The sequence below is a fragment of the Gallus gallus genome, chromosome 8, assembly GCF_016699485.2.
Source record: "Gallus gallus isolate bGalGal1 chromosome 8, bGalGal1.mat.broiler.GRCg7b, whole genome shotgun sequence".
In the NCBI taxonomy this organism is placed as follows: domain Eukaryota; kingdom Metazoa; phylum Chordata; class Aves; order Galliformes; family Phasianidae; genus Gallus; species Gallus gallus.
In genome coordinates, this window is record NC_052539.1 from 25,377,122 (window position 1) to 25,398,638 (window position 21,517).

A 21,517-nucleotide genomic window follows, 5' to 3' on the forward strand; every position below is an offset into this window, starting at 1 on the left:
ACTTCTGCTTCCCGTGCAGCTCCTTTGGATTTGGGTTTCCTTTGGAAATGATTATCGGTGTTTCTGCTGTGTGAGTTTTAAGGTACATGTTGGTCCATGACAAAACCATCTTTCTATGACATCCTAACAAAACAGTTTCACGTTGCACCAAGGAGCCATCTCCAAACCTCTGCAAGTCTTTCACCACACATATCTTGGCTCACGGTGGCATAGTTCACACACCTAACAGCACCACATCTGACTTATGCTGAATATAAAGTGAGTAAGAAGTAACTTAGCCCCAAAACTCCATGCTTGAAAGTGCCACCAACTTACCTACATTGCTTCAAGAAATGCATCTTGCACGTTGCCATGGAAATCATTGTATCACAGAATCATTAAGGCTGGAGAAGCTCTCTCAGATTCCCAAATCCAACCCCAACCCACCCACCATGCCCACTGACCATGCTCCTGAGTGCCACATCCTCATGGTTCTGGAACACCCCCAGGGATGGTGACTCCACCACCTCCCTGGGCAGCTGTGCTAACGCATTACCACTCTTTTGGAGAATAAATTTTTCCTAATATACAACCTGAACCTCCCCTGGGGCAATATAGCCTTACATCTAATCTTATATTGCTAATACTCATCTTGAAAAGAGTCCTCTTCTGCAGCCATGGTCAACCCCATGAGAGATGGCTATCCTTCCTTCAGAGGGCAAGCAGATCAGCTCCCTGACAGAAGAAGGCATGAGCAAGGTGAACACTATCAAGATGTGATTATCCCAGGGCCTCCAAGGGGTCAGGACCTGATAAGGGATCTCTCCTCTTTGAGAGCATCAGATTAAATCTGACCTACAGGCAGAAGGTGCTCCTCTCTAATTGCTTCTAAAAAAAAAAAAAAAAAAAAAAAAAAAAAAACCCAACAAAAATTGGTCCTCAGCTATTCACTTCCCCAACCATTTTGTGTTAATTTGCAACTTTTCTGACATTTTGGAAAGGTGAACAAGAGTCTGGGCAAAAACTGAGCAAGCTTTAAACTTAGAAAGTATTATTTGCAAGCAAATCCCATGAAAAGCTAACTGGGAGAAATGGTGTGATTTAGTGAGAATAAGTTTTTTTGATGAAGAAAAACAATAAGAGACATGGGAATACTGGCAGTTAATGATGAAAAATAAGGGAATTAGCAACAGATTCGTAGCAGTGAGGCCAAGGAGCTGGTGGGGCAACTGGTCAAGGGATGTAGTAAATCCTACACAATTCAGCACCTTTGCATCAAGCCTGGATGTCTTCCTAAAGGCTATGCAGTACCTTAGCCATGGGTTGTAAGGCCGAGCACCAGAGATGTGGGATGGATCATGGATGTCCCACTGGCCTCGGCATTGATTGATTGGTGTACCATTGGTGCTGACAATCTCAGGAACCAGTGAGCTGGATGTGCCATGTAAGTGCCATGTAAGTGCCATGCCCAACCAGCCCAGGCTCACTCTGCATCCATTCAAAGGACCCCTGGCTGGCTCTGCTGAAAGGATCTGACTCTCCTCAATTAAGCAGTGTTTTTCCAGCTGCTATTGTCTCATCGTTTATGAGGAAAACTTTCTTAGGCTTTCTAGTTCATAGTATTTTCCCATGGCAAGAAATACTTTGAAAAGAAAAAATATCAAAGCAATGCCCGTTTTTTGTTTTAAGGAACGGCTTCAGTAGGATTTTTTCCCCCTAAGCCTTGGTAGCCATTGTTGCTTTAATTTGGGCAAGGCTTATAGCAGCTGAAGTTATACTTGTGTTTACTTGACTTGGGGTAGACAGGACTAATCCTGCTTAAAACTGAACTAAGAATATCTACACAGTTTAATGAAATGGATTAAAGTTTACCTCATATTAAACATTAATAATCCGTCTTGTTCAGACAAGCCCTGGGAGGCTGGAGCAACATAATTCATTTGCCTTCATTGAAATTTCCTTGAAAAGAAGCAAATTAGGCACTTGTGTAGCGGGCAGGGCCCTTTGATATAATGGTGTGCTCACAAGAGATCTGGCTCCCTTCCTCTGTCGGATGAAAAGAGTTTCTTTTCTTAGATTTTATTTTATTTCTGAGTGCCTTATTAAAACAGCACAGTTCTTCCTGTTCCATTTGTGAGGTTTCTTTAGGGAACAGCTCAGCCTAGCACGAATTAAACGCTCCTTCATTTAATTTATATCTCTGAATGGCCTCAGCTGGCACGTGCTCATGCCACACACCTGGAGATGGAGATGTCAAACTTTGGGTGGAAAGCCGAGATTGTCACACTGGTTCCTGCACAAAGCAATGGCTTTGTAAGGGAAGTCACATTGTTTCAAGGTTTACTGTGGCTTTACTTGCTTTAAAGACTGCACGAGCATCTGAATTCCCACCAATTCCTATTTGCTCCATCCATTTGTGTGTGTGTATGTGCATTTAGGGACATCGTTAGAGCGCATGGTGGTGATGGGTTGATCGTTGGACTGAATGATCTTAGAGGTCTTTTCCAACCTTAATCATTCTGTAATTCTCTACGTGTTGGTGTTTTTGTGCTTCTTCTCCTCAAATTTCTGCTGACACGTGGGAACACAAAAAGGTGTTTTTCTTCCATAATAACCCATTGTTCCTGCAGGTTGTGAACCCTCAGCGTACAACGAAATCAAACCTCACAGAGTTCACGCCTTTGCTACCACCTGGCAGCCTCCCACTTCATGTGCACCAAAAGAGCGCCAAGAGTCACTTGGTGAGTGATGGAAAAACGAAACAAGAACACGAGATGGTTCTATTCTGGGGAAAGCACAAAAATGAAAGGTTCCGTGTGGCCCCACCACTATATATTAAAAGTAGGGCTGCCTGTGAGCTACCGCCGCGGTCGAAGTCGGCAGCTCTTGAGCAGGGCAGGAACCGGCAGAACGGGACTTTCGAAGGAACCCAAAGGACTCCGGGAGATTTTCCTCGTGACTTCGCTCCCTTCTAGCTACAGATAGGACTGGGCAGGTCTCTGTCACAACCAGTCTGATCAGTGCTACCCAAACACAGCATAGGTGTAGTCTGTGCCCCGAGGAAATCAGAACTTCAGACAAGCTCATGCAGGCACTCCCACGCCGGCTGGTGCCAGTGGGGGTGGCGTGAAGGTGATAGTTGAAAGTCGTTGGGTTTTGTGGTTGGTTTATGTGTGTGTGTGTGTGTTTTTTTTTCCCTCGCTGAATCAACAGGGAGTTGTTTTCGACCTTCTGCTTCCTTCAGTGAAGCTGTCAGCTTGTCTTCAGGCTTGGTGAGAAGAAAGGTTGGGCATAGGGCTGTGCCGGGAGCATCACCTGGCAGCCTGGGAATGAGCACATGAAGGCTTGGAGGAGCCAAGCAGCAGCTTGGGTCCATGAGAAGGTGCCCAGCTCCTGTTTACAGGAGTGGTTCACTTCATGCATAAAACGTGATCTAGGCTCTAGAGGTCAGGTTGAACCCCAGGGAGGCTGCAGGAGCTCAGCTCTGATTGTCTTCCAGCTGCAAACAGCTGGATGAAGCCTTCAGACACCTGGACCAAGGCAGGCTTGGAGCAGAGCTGCAGGTCTCTGCTTGTAGGATGGATCGAGTTCCTCCCCCTCCTTATTGAAAAATCTCATAACCGAAAATCATCGAGCAGAAGTTCAACAGCTTCAGCAGCTGCAGGCTGCCAAGCATTCTTGCTGAGTGAGGCTGTTTGGGCAAACCAAAAGATGGCTAAACCTGGGGCTTGCGTAAACCTTTCTTACCTGGAACAAAAGATCTGCTTCCATGGCAGTCAGGTGCACGCATGAATGGGGTGAAAACATGCCCAACCGGTCCCTGTGCAAAAAAAGACAGGTTTGACTGGAAAGGCTGCTTGTGCAGAAAGGGCCTGCCAGCATCAAAGGCAGATGTGCTGGGTGCTGCACGTCACGATTAGCATCTGCCGGAGCAGAGCCCAGTTTTACAGCACTGAAGGCCACAACTGGCAGCCAGCCTCAGGCTCCAGCAATGCACCTGGTTTGCATAAACGCGTCTGAGTCTTTCCATCCATCCAACTCCCCAGGAGAGCTGCAGCACCAAAACCCCAGTGCTGCCCGTGCCAGCCAGCTACAGCCCTGTGGCTGCTCACTGCCCGTGTTAAGGATCTAACCCTGCAAGGTGCATGCACGGACACTCAGGGCTCACCTGCAGAAGTGGTTGCTTTCAGATCCTAGTGCTGATATGGTTTTGTTTTTCATTTCACCCATTTCTCTTTCACTTCCTTCCTGCCCCGCAGGAAGCGATGGCAATAAATACGCCCCATCACCTGCTCCTCCTGATCAGAGGTGGCAGCTCCCAGAGCCGCAGGACAAACCCTGCACATTCCATGGAGAGGAAAGGGCTGAGGTGGATAGGACGTGGGGGAAACAATGGGTAAACCCCCAGCATCCGATCACCTTCTGAGCTGCTCAGTGCTCCCCTCAGCCCTCCTGTCCCCCATCCACCTATACGCCCATTTTCATACACCCATCACCACCAAAGCTTTTACATTTAGGACAGGTGGAGATTTACTGACTTTTTCCACGTGTAATAAAACAGTACTACTAATTACGATAATAACAGCAAGTGCTAGCTGCGCTCTGCCTGCTTAATTTTCACCTGCTATTTATTTTCAGTTTGATGTGGTATTTGCTTCCTGTCATGCATTCTTGCAAATCATTTCAGTGCCGCCTTATCTTGCCTATGTGGTTCACCCAAGGAGTGGCCGAAACGTGGCTCTGACCAAGGGTGTCACCAAGGAGAAGCTCCTGTTCTTCTCAGCTCCTGTAGGAGGGGAAAAAAAAATGAAGTTTCTCTTTTCCCCTTCTGCCTACATCCTTACAACCTACTGAGCTGCAGGGATTTTTGTCCAGCTGCAAAGAATCTGTTTTTCATGGAGAAGTGTTGGCACAGCTGTACGCCCTACAAGATGCCCAGATCAGGTGAAGGGGCTTCAGGCTTTTTGTTCTTAGATAATATTTCTTTAAAGCTTGGAATATTGGTAAAGAGTAAGAGATGCAGTCAATAAAAAGAGATGTACTCAAAGCCTGGGCATCACCACGAGCAGCTCAATGCAAACCAATGATTGTATCCATCACATCCTCTCCAGTCAGGAGCTAGTGGGTCCTTCTCACATCCACCTAACAGTGGCATTGGGTCCCTTGCATCCAACTCCCCCTGTGTACCAGGTCCCAAAGGGTGACCCCATTTCCCTGGCAGAGGCCCTAGGGGCTCAAACCCAAAAGCAGGACGCAAGGCACACTGGGCTATTTAGTTGTGTTATGAGCTTTTATTTAAAAAGCACATTTATACAGCAATAATTTCGCAGATACAAACTTTCATTTTGTATTCTACAAAAGTCTTTGAATATTCTTCTCTTTACAAAATGGAACATTACAAAAATACAGACAATTTAATATGGTTTTTTTTTTATACAAATGTCTCTAATTGTAGTTATTTTCATTAAAATATTACTACCACAGAACTACAATATTTTAGTCGACTATAAAAAAATTAATTCAATGCTTCTTTAAGCAGCAAAATGTAAATAACACAGGTCAGGACACAGTTTATAGTCATAGTGGATATATCTAAAATTGTTTCAGAAATAATATTTTACATAGTTAATTTTTAAGGTTTTATACATTATTTATATAATATTTATATATAAAAAAATCATAGCTTGCTATAGTTGAAATGATAGGACGGATTCTGTACGAAGGATGTGCAAATGGCCATTCTGCATGCTTTGTGTGATCCCTTTGCCAACGCGCTCTGTGAAAGATCTGCAAGCCAAAAACTTGTGGTTTCTGGGCAAAAAAAATGAAAATCCTACAAATCACACTGGGTAGAAGCACGGCTGGCTTCCCACTGGTGTCACCAAGCAGAGCACCAGGATGCCAATGGGAGAAATGGGGGATGTACAAACGGACTGACACCCAGGCTGGGACGGGCTGCCCAGCAGCCCGTCCCAAAAGAGCAGAATTCAAGGTTCCCCAGGACTCAGCCCTGAGGTTGTAGTGCGAACAAGGTCTCCAGCCAAGCCACCGCTACCCAAACCGTGAGCGCGCAGAATGCCTGCTGCCATTCAGAGGGGGGAGGACCAGGAACTGGAGGATGCTCTTTTCCATTTTAGGGCCATTTGCAGCTGCTGCGCACGCCCTGTGGCTCAGGATGATGCCTCGCCAGGAAGCGAGCGGGAAGGAAGAAATGTGGGTCTGTGCTCCAAGGGTACATTTGTTCAGCCTGGCCGCACATCTCAGGACTGCTTGTGAAAGGTGCGTGGTGTGAACAGAGACCCCTCCGGAGATCCTTGGCTGGGCAAGCTCCTTCTATGCTAAGTCACAGTATGGAAAAGAGGAGGCAGAAACAAACTAGCATCCAAAATAAAAAAAAATAGCAACTCTTACAAACCAATCCCAGATCTTGACTCAGTGCTGTTTCTCGTATGTAGTGCTATGTAATTTGCGAGCTGGTTTTTTTCTTGCCTGCATTAGAAATCTTCATCATCAAAAAATAATATAAAAACCCTAAGATGGCCAGCTTTCCAAAATCCCTTAGTGTTCTTTACGCTATGAACAATTTGGCGTTCACTACAACATGAACACTCAAACCAATTGCACATCCAGAACTCCGGCACCTCTTTGCTTGCTCGGCTTTTTGCTGGGTGTTTGTTTCTCACTGGTGCTTTTAGTTGATCACCACCACTCCTTTCCTCCAAATGTCGTGAGTTGAAAAAGACCACAGAGTAAGACTTTACCGGTCGGGCAAGAAAGTCTCTCCCTACATTCTACTGTCTGATGAGATTTGAGAGCAGCAGGTAGTTGCTGTCAGCAGTCATTTTTGCCAAAAAAATAAAAAATAAAATACAACACCAATCTGATTGCTCAAAGGTCTACACCATGTTGTGATGGTTATTGCGTTCGATGATGTCCACAGGTGAAAGGATCTCCTTCCGGATGGGGGGTGGCGGCAGGCAGGTCTTGGGCTTGGGCTTGAAGAGGTCAGAGACATAAAACACCTGTGGGAACAAGAGGGAAGGCAAGCTTAGCGCCACTGGGTGATGCTTCATTCAACAGAACACACAGTTATTTAGGTTCAAACACCTGTTGTGCTATTGAATTCCTACAGATAGCCCCCGATCTCAAGTGCCTGCTACCACCTTTCCTTACAAGATGAGAAAAGGTTCGGGCAGCACAAAACAATGTAAAAACATGATGAACCATAGAATGTCTTGGGTTGGAAGGGAGCCCAAGGATCATCAAGGTCCAACCCCCCGCCACAGGCAGGGCCATCAACCTCCAGAAATGGATGGTTCAAATGGATGATGGATCCATTTCATTTATTGCTTCATCATCAGGGAGAGCGGTACCCCAACCTCTGTGATGGGGTGAAAAGCCAGGAAACAGATTCACACCTCACACTCACAAAAGAAAAACACCACAAAGGTCTCTGGCAGGCCAGCCTGACTCATGCTGCTGTTTTATGGTTGGGATCAGTGTGAAAAAACACATTCAGGCAGACATAGCATCATAGAATGGCCTGGGTTGAAAAGGACCACAATGATCATCGAGTTTCAACCCCCCTGCTCTGTGCAGGGTCGCCAACCACCAGACCAGGCTGCCCAGAGACCAGACATCAGGTAGGCCTGAAAAGCCTTCAAATCCAAGCTGTGTGAAAAGCTATGCAACAAACCCATGGTGAGCAATGCTCTCCTCTTGTCCCTTTCCCCACCCCACAGGGAGGAGAGAAGAGGAGGAGCCGTTCCCAACGACTATTTCCTAAATATCCCGTGATGTCAGCCTTCTCCCGGATGTGAAAAAGCCAGCACTTGGCAATTTTGGGAGGTAGCAACACAATAAGAAACAAAGTGCTGGGAGGAAACTTCCACATCCTCCTTTGGCAGCCGCTGCACAGAGCTTATCAGCACCATCACACCAGGGCACTTTCTCCCATGCCAAACCCCAGCCTCACACCAGGAGGAAAAGGAGTCAGACAGTGCAGATGCTCCAGAGGTGATGACAGGCATCGAGGGCTTTTCTTTTTGTTAGCTGGTACCAAATCTCCAAACTTAGGTCATGCTTCTGCCAGCCTGAATATGCTGGCTCCATCCCTCGGGCATTTTCAAGCACCGGTAATTCAGAGCAAGGTGTGAGCAAGCAAAGCAAAAGCCCTGGGAAGAGCAACACATAATGCTGGGAAGTCACAGGAATTAACAGCATATTTGGCTTTTCTCCCACAGAACTCACATGCAACTTCTAACCAAGATAAATTACAGGAAAAAAACCCATGTTGCTCAAATGAATGATATCAGATTGATGCCTCTGAGTTGGTAATATGGGGAAGAAACCAAGAAGTTCCTCTGCCTCTCCATGTTTTCTAGCTACCCACAGCAACTCCAATTGTCCTTGGAAACAACTTTTGCAAGTCTATATCAGCACAGGCAGATAAGGAACTGAGCTGAATAGACACCGAACCTGCTATAAATGGCAATTCACTCCTACAGTCGTAACCGCGGGGTCAGGAAGCTCAACTGTTGTTGTTCAGCTTTTATTGCTTCATGGAAACACACAGAAGGAGCTGACAGGCAAAAGAGCTCTTTTCTCAGGGACTTGCTGATATCTGGCAGTATAACATCTGACAAAGTCGCTTAGGGCACATCCAAGTGGGAGTGTCTGCATCTCCAGCTCCATCGGAGAATCCAGCGGGACCTACACCAGATCACAAGCCTGGATCTGGCCTCTTGCTGCAGCATCTTGGTGTAAAGGCATCTTGAATTGCTCTGGCAATGGTTATCTGCTCAGCTGTTAATAAGCATAAAAACCCCTGCTCAGCTGGCTTGGTGTGTTTCTGGTGCCAGTTTGTTTGCGTACCCACCTCAGAGAGCTGGATTCAATCAAAACGATGTCCAATTTCTGCACTGACATGGCCATGACAAATTGATTTACGGGAGGAGATGGCTCCGTGCAAGAAGCACATGGGGATGATGCTGAATCTGGTCCTTGTTTTGGACAGGAATGAGATATGGGAGAGCGTCTTCCTGCATATTTCAGCTTCTGCTGTGCTGCTCACTGCTTTTGAGGGTGTAATTCAGAGCCTGGGTAAGAGTTTTCATTTCTTCTTAAACTGCATTTCACTTCAGCGTGGCTGGAGGTTATACAAATACTTATAGGAATTATGAAACGTGATCTTTTGGAGTTGAAGCAGTGTTAAATCCTCCTAATGTTTGAAATGTTTTACACAAAAAAAGGGCTAGTAAACGTGCAAAGTTTTTCACTTGGATTAGTTCCATTTCCTGTAGAAGGTGCTCTCCACCCATAAAGAAAACTTGACAGCAGAAGACCAAGCGTCTGTTACACCGAGCAATTCAAGATGTTATATTGCCACTTAACATTTCATATTCCTTTTTGGTATGCTGAAGAAGTCCTTAATCACAGACAGAGAGGTTAAAAAAACCATCCAAGCAGACCAGAGCAATATCAGGAGCACGTCCTTCCAACGCCTGCCCTTTTCTCCCTCCATCAGAAGAGAGGAACTACGCGGCACATAGCAGGCTGCCTACAATGCAAGCATAAAAACTATTTCCATTTAAGCAGTCCTCATCGTATTTCACCCTGGAACTGAGTCTGAATGTTTCATCAGCTGGAAGCGCTTGACACTAATGTCTTCTGCTTGTTATTTCAGGCACTGGAGGACCAACGCGTCTGCAGCAGCGCAACCTGGATTTAAGTTCTGGCAGTCCTCAGAGGTGAAACCCACAATTGGTTTCTAGCAGAAATTATAGCCTGATAACTATGGCGTTTTAACAGCCATCATCAGACGTGCTCCTGAAGGCTTTGCTGTGGGAATGGAAAGAGCAGCAGGTCCCTGCCTCCACTTCAGAGCATCCTCTGCACAATCACACAAACCCAGAGCTGGGTAAGCACATCCAGGACACTGCTGTGATCTCCATCCACCCAGGGAGCCTTCAGTGAGGCTTTCCCAAATGCTGTCTCCAAAAAGCATGGAAACAAGCAAGCTGGGAAGGGCAGTGCCAGCAGATCCACGTCCATCCATGAAGCTCCCAGGCAGCTGCTTCCGATGCCTCGGCACAGGAAAACCAGCCCAGGCAGCTGTGGCCTCCCCTTCCCAGCACAGCCTCCATCTGTTGGGGGAAAAGGCCAGATCTGCTGCTTGTCCCAGCCAGGAAGCACAAGGATGTCTGCACTTAGCATCCGGAGAGCTGCTGCCTTCCTGACACCGTGATCTGGCCGTTATCCCACTTCCCAACAGAGACACACGGAGAGGTGACCACCCCCTGGGAACAAGACCCAGTGATGTGCACTTGATGTCTGCACCTACTGCGTGTCCTGGAGAGGAAAAGATTCCCAGGATACATGCAAAAAACCCTGGTAATATTTCTACGAAAGATAAAGGAACTGTAATGCTGCTTTTAGCAGGCAGAAAGCAGCAGCATGTCTCTCTGCTGGCTTCCTGAATGGGACATTGGCACCGGGCAATGGCCAAACCCAACAACCACTGCTCAGCAGGTTAATAATGCTTCAAAAAACTTCCCAGCAATACCATTTTTTGACATAACTTTGAACTGTCATCAGTGAGCAGAAAGGATGTGAGTAACCTTGTTTTTCTCCTCGCAAAATAAAACTCTAGCAAAACTTGCCTCCAGGTTTGCTTTACTTTTACACCAGGTTCAATTAATAATAAAAAACAGAAAGCAGTAAGCTGTTAAAACTTTAGTTTGGGGAGTTGGTACAGAGATGTGAATGACCCCAACCCCTTTGTTTCTGCACAAGGCAGCAGCCCTGAAAGTGGCTGCCCCCCGGCCCCAAACATTCCCATCTGTCACTTCCAGTTATGGGGCTTGCAATCAGGGCACTCCTCTGAAAGTAAATTGCATGAGAACAGCCCAGGCTGCCACGGACAAGCGGGAGCAGTTTTTGTTGACAGTCTTCTCAAGAGCCTCACTACTGCAACAACAACAAAAACAAACACCCTAACACAAGAGGAGGGAGTTACCGTGGCAGGGGGTAAGGTGCAGCAGTGCTGGTGACCCCTAGCAGTACGTTCCCCTCCCATACAATTGCTCCTGCTGGAGCAGGACTTACCACGCAGTAAGCCACCAGGGCTCCCTGTGCAAAGCCTGCCAGCACATCAGTGGGGTGATGTTTGTGGTCCGACACGCGGGACAGGCCGGTGTAAAACGCCATCATGATGAGTGTGAATTGCAGCAGGGGACGGAGCAGGCGGGCACCCTTCCACGTGAACCTGGCCTGCAGATAGAACTGTGAGGAAGAGAGGAGAAACAAAAAGGTTGTGTTAATTTGAGGCTTCACCTGCAGCAGGGAGGAGGTGGGGCAGCTTGCACTGCTTTAATGCAAAAGGGTGCGATGCTTTTGCTGGGCTCCCTGCAACCACAAATAACTTAACACCACCATTTACCTACTGAAGCAGAATTAATGGAAAGATGATACAGAGGAAGCACTGCATTAGTGGATTTAGTGTGTTTGGCTGTTGTATAAACATTATATTTACCCCTTGTTTGGAAAGAATATGCACCAGGCTCTTCAGGGGAAATGAAACATCATGTCCTTGGAACGGAGCAGATGCTCCAAATTACCCAAACTGTTGTTAGCAAATTAGCATGGAAGAGAACAGTACCAGAACAGCTTGGTGCTGGCTAACAGGTATTATAATTCTGGGGAATGTTTCTGCAAGTCAGTCAGAGCTTGGGAACAGGGCCACATCCCCACTGCACTCTCCCTACACCATGCAAACTTGTCCACGCAATGCAGTGGAATGGGGTGCTGTGGCTCTTGGGTCCCCACAGCACCCCATATATCTGCAGCCTCTTGGGCTGAATACCTCTGCTTTGGGCTGCTCCACTGCTTTTTGAAAGTGATTTCTATGCTTGGAACAAAGATGAGTCTTCAATCTCTTTAAAAGTCTCCAAAAAACAGCCTTTGTTGAGTATCATTTCTAATGATACATAGTATTCCACTATTGCCATGGGTTAGGCTCAGGAATACTTCCAGGTCCAGGGTGCAGTGCAAAACTCAGTTTCCAATATGTTGCTGTAGAGCAAAAATAGCTCTTATCAACTGTTACTCTTAGTTCTACCAGGGAGGTTTGAAACCTAATATCTTCTAATACCATTGTATGATTCTATGGTCTTACTTCAGGCTTTGTCCCACCAAACCCTTTAAGAAAGGGATTTGCTGCTGGATCATCTGACATTTGTCCTTTTGCACAACTCTCAAATCATATCCCACAAGCTCGGACTAGGTAGCTAAGTTCTAGTTGAAAAAAAGTATCAATTAAAAATTAACAGTGAAAAACACTGAATTTGAACACACAATGTAGGCAGTTTTTGGAGGGTATATGGAGTAGTTAAAAAAAATAGTTCCCTAAATCAAGGAAAAACACCAAACCTGAGTGAGATCTGTGCTTTGGGCAAACTGGCATCAAGTAGATGATGTAGAGATCTGACATTTTCTTTAGAAACAATCACAGAGCTGCCCAGCCTCTGCCCCAGAGTCCTCTGGCTCTGTTACCTCCTGCTCCAGGCACTGGCCAAAGAGGTCAGAAACCATCAGAGCAAAACAAGTTTCCATTCCCCCACTTGCATGCCACTTGCACACCATCCCCACTGAACCTCGTTGAAACCAGCCCAGGAGTTCAAAAGTTATCAGGATCTGCAGGCTGCCAGGAGGACAGACAGATGCAGATGGTGGGGTCACCCCAGTCCTGTTTGCATAGGAAATTGCGCTAAAATGGTGCAAGGGTTTGTTTGTGTACTGATTCACTCCTTCCACAACATGACCCTGGGTTGCACATATGCTTTAGCATTTATGAAGGTAGAGCAGCGCTATACTGCATGTGCTGGGAGACACCAAAGCACCCAGTGCTAATTGACATTCACATTTCTCTGAAAGTCTGCCTTTTTGACCATCTGAAAGCTAAAGTCTGCTAGATTTGGATGAGAAAAGGGGGCTGGATGGAGCCCTTCCTAGGAGGGAATGCAGGAGCAAGATCACAACCTGGCTGATCGCCTCCATAGCTTGTTACAAGGCAGCGGGAGGGAGGAGCAGCAGCCACAGGAGGAGCCTAGAGAAGTGGTGGATGAAGTGAAGTGAGGTCATGTAGACCCCAAGTTATTTGGAGCTCCCATCCACTACCTGGCTCCTGGCAGGGGCTGAGTTACCACAGAGCAGATGGCTTAAAGGACATCACTTTGCTCTTCTCCTGCCAGGGGACTTCCAAGTCTTGGTGGGGACAACCCACAGCCACACACAGCCCGTTGGGGAGGAGTCGGCATGGGACATAGGCTGAGAACATCACCTCCAGACTCGTGGGGCTTTCTGCCACCCAGACATCCCATCTGGTTCACACTCTCCCCACCACAAGTCTGAATTCCATCAACCATGTCCCTTAGTCACTCTAAGGCTTCCTTCTGGGAAGTGGCCGGGCTTGTTCCTGACCTGCAGTTACCTCCTTCTCCAGTCCCATCTGTACCCAGAGCAATATGGGACAAAAGTCCTCAAACTTAAACTCACCCCCCTGTGTAACACCCAGCCTTGTCTGGACAAAACCAGCAGGAATAACTGCAGAATCTAGCATTTAGCACGAGGTGCAAGGACAGGAGGGCCAAGACCTCCCAGCACCAAACAAAAGAGCTGGTTGCCTCTCCTACCCTATTGAGACTCACCATCAGTCCAGCAACGCGGGTCACACCTCTGCCCTGGCCTCTGACATAAATCCACTTTACTCCCTTACTTAGGTCATCGCTAAGCTTGAGTCCAAGTCCACAGCCACCATGGAGTTCCCTTCACACGTTCTCATCATCACTCAGCAGCACAAGGGCATTGGGGCCTTCTCTGTCCCTCAGTAAAGCCATGGATGTCCAGACAAAAGTCAGCAACACCTGTAATTTTCTTTACAAACCAGCAGACCACAGTGAAGCCCATCCTGACCTGAAGGCTTCAGCCTCACCTCCCGACACTCAATAAATACACAAGCTACTCTCATTTTCTCCAGAATCAGTCAATGCTGTTGAGGGATATAATTTAGTTTTTGTTCATCCTCCAAGTAGCTGGCTGTGATTGCAGGAAAGTTCTTGCTGTAAAAAATTCAGCATTATGGTGTCAGGTGTTGGACAGGAGTGTGAAGCCCCAGTTGTCCCCCAGATATAGACACACAAACCCAAGGTGTGGGCCAGATCTGGAGTTGTGCATGTAGTGGGCTATTACAGACCTCCTTCCTCAGCCTTCTATAAATGCAAATTATGGGTTAACTCAGCCAAGAAGCAGCAAAACAAGGAAAATTAAGACAAAGAAGATTACCCAAGCATAATTTCCCCTCCTAAGTTCTTATATGAAGGCCTGACGTTAATTTGTTATTCTTGGTGGCAAGAATGCTGCAAGAAACAGCCCTGAAGTCTCAGGTTTATAACCAACTCTTGGGAGCTTTGGCTCTGCAAGAAGTGCCTTTCTATAGGATTTCTCCCTCAAAAACCTTCCAGGAGTTGGTATGGGCTCACATTTCCCTCTTGGGAACCCATGACCAAACCAACTGTGTAGGCTGGCCGCAGGGCTTGATGCTAAAATAGGGCACTTGCCACTGTGCCAGGCAATGGGAACACCATGGTCACCCACTGCCCCTGCCCAGCCACGAGCATCCTTTGCAGACCTAACACACTCCAGCACTGATGGACTCTGCATTTCTCCCCACATTTTTGGGGTTATTTCTCCTCACAACTGCATTTCCTAGCATTCCCAAGGTCTCCAGTTAGATCCTACTTGTATCAGCACTATATCCCACCAGGGCATCCAATACGCTACCCACCATAAACCTGTTTTGGAGCAGGGAGTTGCACACACCCATACATCACTGATGAGCATATATATACACATACAGCACACCTCTAGTGAAAATATCTTTCTGCCCGTGTATGGACACCGCATTTTGAATGCAGCTTGATTTCAAGTGTGATGTAGTATCTTTTAATAGACCAACTAAAGCTTTCTGAACCCACAAAGTCCATTAGGTGGGATGAAGGACTTAAAAAAACATCATCACGCAGAATGAGCTGCAAGAGCAATGCCAGGAAGTGACTTATCCTTGAAAAAATGAAGTATTGTTTAATACAGAACTTGAACGTTACACTTAGGACACAGCTGAACCTCTGCAGCATGCACTCAGCACCGCCAATGCCCTCAAAGTGCCTTTGCCACCACCAGTGCCCCAGTTTGCAAAGCTCCCAGCCAGTTCCCAAAGCACCAACACCAACCTGCTGCCACACCAAAGCTCTGCCATCTGTAACTGCCAAAAATTCACTGAGCTGGGCAAGACAGCAGGGTTTAGTTTGCACTAAAGAAAACCCCCCTGGGCTAATATAACCCCTCTTTTTTTAATTAATTATCAGCCCCCCCTAACATGACAGATTTTCTGCCTGAGCTCCAGAGCTTCTTTTTGCAATGGGATTTGTATGGTGGTGGTCAAAGAGCCAGAGTGACAGCTACTGGTGCTACCAGGCAAGCCATTTCCTCACCCTGATATGTACTGCATAATGCTGTCTGTGTCCCAGGTTGCCCTTTTCTCCCTTAAATTTATGACCAAATGTTGGGTGTAATTTTTCCTGAGTATTTAAGGCACAGCACAACTGAACAGCTGGGGAGATGAAGCCCACTACCAGCCTTAAACCAGTAAAATAAAAAGGAAATCAGTCTTAGGGGAACAAAACCCCTCCATGGAGATGGATAACTGGAGCAGATGGAGAGAAGAGCAGAGGCTACTTGTTGCCAACACGTCCAGTGCTCCCGCACAGGGACAGGCAAAGGAGATCAGAGATGGCTTTTTGCTCCAAAGCACAGCCCCCAGTCACACAAGGGCACTTTCTAAGCCTGTTGCAAAGTTGAAAGAAAATCAGGCAGCAGGCACTGGTACAAAGCTGTATTAGGAAGTGAATCTTGGGTTATTCCACATGTCACATGCATGCTGCACTTCTGGGGTGCCCAGCATGCCCAATGCCACCAGTGCCCTCCAGGCACTTGCATTCCCATTATGCATCTCGCTTGTTCCAAATCTTAGAATATCCCAAGTTGGAAGGGAACCCACAAGGACCATCAAGTCCAACTCATGGCTCCACACAGGACCACCCAAAAAAATCAAACCCTATCTGAGTGTGTCATCCAGATGCTTCTTGAACTATGGCAAGCGAAGTGCCATGACCACTTCCCCAGGGAGCCCAAAACTGAACACAGTACTCCAGGTGAGGGCACACCATTGCTGTGTAGAGCGAGACAATCACTTCCCTCACCAGCTAATACAGTTATTATTACTCCAGGAAACACCACTGACTCATGTTCAATTTGCTGTCAACCAAGACCCCCAAATCTCTTTCAGTAGGGCTGCTCCCCAGCATCTCATTCCCCATTCTATATGTATAACCAAGGTTGCTTCCTCCCAGGTGCAGAATCTGGCACTTGCTCTTCAATTTCATGCGGTTGGCGATTACCCAGCTCTCTAATTTGTCTGGATCCCTGTGCAAAGCCTCACTACACTTCACAGAGTCAACAACAACCCTCTCAATTTAGAATCACCAGCAAACTTGCTTAAAACACCTTCTAGTCCTACATCCGATGCATTTATGAAAACATTAAAAGAGAACAGACCCTAAAACAAAGCCCTGCAGAACACCACTAGGAACTGGCCATCACCCTGATGCAACCCCGTTTACTATAACCAAAAGCTGGCTTTTCAGAAGGAAAAAAAATAGGACCAAAAAACCCCAAATGGTAAAGCAGAGCAGTCTGCATGGTGCCCTTCAGTAAACAGGTCAAGTTCCAGCAGCTTTGGCCAAAGCAAACAGGTAGGATCACGGGATAGGGCTGAGCACTGCTGGGGAAGCCCACGTTTGTCCCCTACTCTGAAAGATGCTGCAGGGCACAATGCTGGGCAACAGGTGAGGGATCAGGCTGGGCTTCCAAGAAGGCCTAAATCTTAAAAATTAATATTTAAAATGTATTTGCTATGTATTTGAGGAAATAAATGTCACCAACTTAATGTGGACTGGCAGCACTTGCTGTTTCCTGATGTCGGGCTTGAAAGCCAACTTATCTGCCTGCCTGCAGAACACTCTAAATAAATAACTGCCCCTCCTGAAGCAGTGCAAGTGATGATTTCCAAACTCATCTCGGAAAGTTTTGCAGAGACAGGACAGGAGGGCTGAGCCTCCTGCAAAGCATCTCCACGTCAGCTCCAGCACTGGGGGATGCTCACCCACATCACCATCCACTGCACTTCGGGGTGTGCAAGTGGAGCTGAGCCCTTGGAGGGGTGCTCAGTGCAGAAGAAAGAGCTATTTTTGTGCAAGCAGTGATTTTTGTCAGTGGGGGGAGGGAAAAAAAAAGAGCTGTGGCAGGGAGTTGGTTTCTGTTTTATTTTCTGCCTCATTCTCCCCACGCTGGCTTCTGGTAAGGAGAATGCAGTGGGAGCAGCCAGCTTCTCCCACAGCCCATCACCTGGCTGTGCTTCAACCTCATTATTGTAAGTTGGCTGGGAGGAGGAAAGGGATGAAACGTTTCCCAAAAAATCCAAAGTGTTTCGAAAGGGGGGGGGGAGGGGGGGGGTAAATGTAGGGGGAACAAAGGAAGAATTTAATACCCTCCCCCCAACCCCCTTACACTGCCTGGAAAGCTCAGTAATTAAATTAAAGAAACAACTCCCAGCCCAGGGAGGGCAAATCCAGGGATTAAAAGCCAAGAGGGAGCAATGGTAATTTATCTTTTCAGAAGGGAAAGTAAAGAGATGGGGGGGAGCACTGCTCAGAGATAAATAGGAGTTCATGTTTAATGTTTTTACGGGCACACTGCTGTTTGCTTGCCAATCTGAGCTAATGGGAGATGGAGGGCACAGACCTTGAATGGAATCTCAAGACTTTTTACTTACTATTATTTTTAAGCACAAATCACTATCCAAATCATCCCCCCCCCCAGCCCCAAAACCTTCGTGCAGGGTCTTTGGTGGGGACTGGGGGGGTGATACAGGGAGCAGCCCTGCCAGGAAGCACCTTGGCATGCTGCAGCAGCCCCAGCCCCACACAGGAAGGGCAGAGTCATTTGTCACCGACAAAGGGAAACACAGCCCAGCCCTCTGCTCTGGATCTGGCGAGGCAGGCTGCTTCACCTGCTCTGCCACCCCTAAAAATCAGCCTTCATGCCTAACAGAGTTGTGACAGCGCATCCACCCCCATGACCGATGCAATATTTTGGAACCCTCCAAACGGTCCCCAATGGAAACCACAGTTTGGAGTGAGCAAAATAGCTCAAGTCATCCACAGGGTTTATAGGGCTCAGATTTGATTGCAGACTTGGCTGCATTCAAAAGGTGCACAGCCCGACTATAAGCTGGGACTCTCCATCCCAAGTAACACCACAGGGTCCAAGAGTGGGATTTTTCCACCACTGGCACGTTTAGACTCTTATTTTATTCTCCAATCCTCACCATGTCACTACTGCTACTGAATGTGGGTGAACAGCTTGAGTGGGGAACTGGGGTTGAATCAACTGAGGTCACTTACCACCAAATACAGCATGGTGTAGAGGGAGAAGGATGCATGCCCAGAGAAAAAGGATTTCCTGCAAAACAAAGCAGGTGCTAAGAACCAGTGACCATAGCATATGACACTGTAACATTATGTATGATATGGTAACCTGCCCACTGCTACCGCGACGGTGCCAAAGCAGAGGGAATCACAACCCCCCATTTTTTGAGTTATGAAAACCCTGTTATCCGCCCCGCTCGCTCCTCAGGCTGAAAATGAATGGACGGACAGGATGCATGCATTGTTTGTCCCTTCCTGGTCTATTCATGGGACAACACAGTTATTTCCAGGACAGCACGATAACTCATCGTCTCGCCTCAAATAGCCAGGAAACTGTAAATAAATGAAAAGCAAGCACTTCCCCAGTTGCTTTATTACAGCACTCTCCTAAGAATGTCAAAATTGGGCATGTGTTGGGTTTGATGAAGAGTGTGAAAGGGAGGTGCTGGTAAGCCTCTCCCGCTGGGAAGAAAAGCTGTCCCTGCTGCACCACAGGCTGGATTGCTTACATCCACTCAGCTCTGATGGAGAATTCCCACATTGAGTAACCTCTCATGAAACAATGGTGTAGGAGTAAAGAGAAAGGAAAAGGAATATTATTCAGCTGAACCCTGTGACTCCCAAGGGAAACTGCCTGTCTCTGCCAGAAGGAATTACAGCCTTCTCAGAGGCAGCAGCAGCAAAACAACCAATTGCTGGCAGAAAAGCCCTGAAGAATACTTAGTGTGAGGCACAGTATTGGCATCGGCAGCAAGACAAGCGCTCTCACCTGGCTTCCTGGACCTTGCTGTCACTTCCCCTGCAGGTGTAGTTCTGGATGTAAACTCCCTTGGAGCAGTTGACAGTGGAGAAATCCAGGTCGCAAACCTCAAGGAAATGCGGCCGCAAGCGCCCGACGGACACTTTGGCAATGTCTGTGAAGGACTGGCTGATGGCACAGCCAAAAACAAAGCAGCCCACTTGCTTGTAGAGAGCTGCCACGTAAGGGTTCTGGATAAAGGAGTGCGACTTCTCCTTTAGGTAGTGGATGCGGTAGAGCTCTCCCGTGATAATCTGTAGGGGACAAGGAACAGAGAGAGGCTGTGGTTATAGAGCAGGAGGGATGCTTTCCAAAACTGGCTGAGACAGCAAGATGAAGATATACCAGATTGCAAACCAAACCAGGAGAGACCAATCAATTCTTACAACAGGCTGGTGGATGATTTGTCAGCTTAAAGCCAGAGCTGTGTCTCACAAACAGGGCAGATTTGAACAGTGCATATTTATCTGTAAATCCCTTCTTGAAAGCCAGTGATGGTCTCAGCTGGTGGGACTGCAATGTCCACACACACCCTGTCTACATCCTTGCTGCTTACACCAGATGAAGTGTAGCTCAGGTAACCTAGAGAATGCTTTGGCTACGGGATGCTCCCAGATGGATCAGTGCCTGCTCTTCCTCAAGCTCACACCTCACCCAGCCCACTAAGGACACCTCCAAGCATATCCAATCAATAATTTGTTTCCACAGTGAGCACAGCATAGTGCAGAGCCCCTCCTGGTGCTCCTCATCTTCCCCTTTTTACCTCTCCCAGGAAAAGGCTGCAAATTGTACTCCACAAAATTTTGCATATGGAAAAATTCCAAGGAAAAAAAAAAGACAGATGTAAGTGTAGTGCATTGGTGTATCTTCACACAAGTGAAATAGTGCCCCAGATCTATATACTTATATTTCCATGACTCTGTTAACATAAAACAGATACATAACCAGTGATTGCCTGTGCAGGAGAAGCCACATTCACTGCTCCTTTATCAAAGCGATGGTGGGGAACAACTTCCAAACCTGTCTTTCTGATGTCTATGAATATAACAGGGTAAGACTCAGAAAACACTGCACTTTCTAGACTCTGGACCCAGATTTGCTGCCAGCAGACTCCATTTCAACCATGCAGAGTCTTCATAACCACCAGGTATTGCTGGGGATTTCGAAGGGTTCTGCAGCTGCATGGCAGCAAAGGATGCACTTGTGGTGCCACCAAAAGCTTTGACAACATTGCCATAAATCACTGTCACAGAGTAGAGGGTCAGCTTCTCACAATCCCAAACCCTTAAAGACAGCTGTAATGAAAACCAGGTGGTGAAACCAAGTCCAAACCTTCTTACCTCACCCAAAGAGGCTTAAATTGTTCTCCGCCACATTACACATCTAGCTTTTGAGCTCCAGATTTACAGCTTTAGGATTTCATTCATTACTTTAAATGTCTTTATACCTGACCAATAAAGCAAGGCAGGGTTTGAGGCTGTTGTTTTTTTGTGTTTCTACTTTTTTGGCTGCCCCCTCATCTCTTTCCCTCTCTGCTCCAGTCACAAGGACTGCGATATGTAGATTCAACCATCAGGAAAAATGCCTTCATGTTAATCCCTTTCTGGAGCAGGCAGCAATATTCCTGCTGGAGTGGCAGCCTGCCAGCAGTGTGCAGGAGACAAGGCTCCCCTGCTTACCTTTTAAAAAGCTTGGCACAATGTTTGGAAACTAATAAACTGGAAAAGTATGGCAATTAGACCGAGAGGAGATGAAGCTGTATCATTGTTTAAACTCACCCAAACCGTGGCTTGAAGAAACAAAGGTTGACCTAAGGCATCTGAAATCACAGCTAAGCAGGCTTTATCAAGAAGAGATACAAGGATAATAATAAAAAATAAAGACCAAGCCAGAGCTTTCAGCAGCCAGGCGCAGAAATACATCAGGCAGCTGTGCCATCATCCTAGGCTTACATGTAAAAGCCAACATCTACTCTTGGAAGCCTGGCCATGACCAAGTGTTGTCTGGAGAACTGCAGCTAACCAGCTCTAGTGTCATTTTAATCCTCAAGGACTCCAAACCATCCTTTTCACAGCTTTCTTCTTCATTCTACCTTCAAGTCCAAGCTGGGAGTCAGGAAATTTCCATGCATGAGAAC

The 21,517-nt window shown here is 47.0% G+C and overlaps 1 protein-coding gene and 1 long non-coding RNA gene across 2 annotated transcripts in view; one reads left to right on the forward strand and one right to left on the reverse strand.

Annotated features, from left to right (window-relative positions):
* The window catches only part of LOC107054033, a 160,864-nt gene extending 154,330 nt beyond the window's left edge, over positions 1-6,534 (forward strand). The window contains exon 8 of the long non-coding RNA XR_005862074.2: positions 2,610-6,534. This is a non-coding gene — a long non-coding RNA (uncharacterized LOC107054033). The remainder of the gene's footprint in view (positions 1-2,609) is intronic.
* PLPP3 (phospholipid phosphatase 3) overlaps positions 5,251-21,517 on the reverse strand; it is a 43,184-nt gene continuing 26,917 nt past the window's right edge. The window contains exons 3-6 of the mRNA NM_001130488.3: positions 19,351-19,634; positions 18,558-18,615; positions 11,086-11,262; positions 5,251-7,001 (exon numbers count right to left, since the gene is read on the reverse strand). Of these exons, the coding sequence (NP_001123960.2) occupies positions 6,876-7,001; positions 11,086-11,262; positions 18,558-18,615; positions 19,351-19,634 (645 nt within the window). The 3' untranslated portion in view covers positions 5,251-6,875. The remainder of the gene's footprint in view (positions 7,002-11,085; positions 11,263-18,557; positions 18,616-19,350; positions 19,635-21,517) is intronic.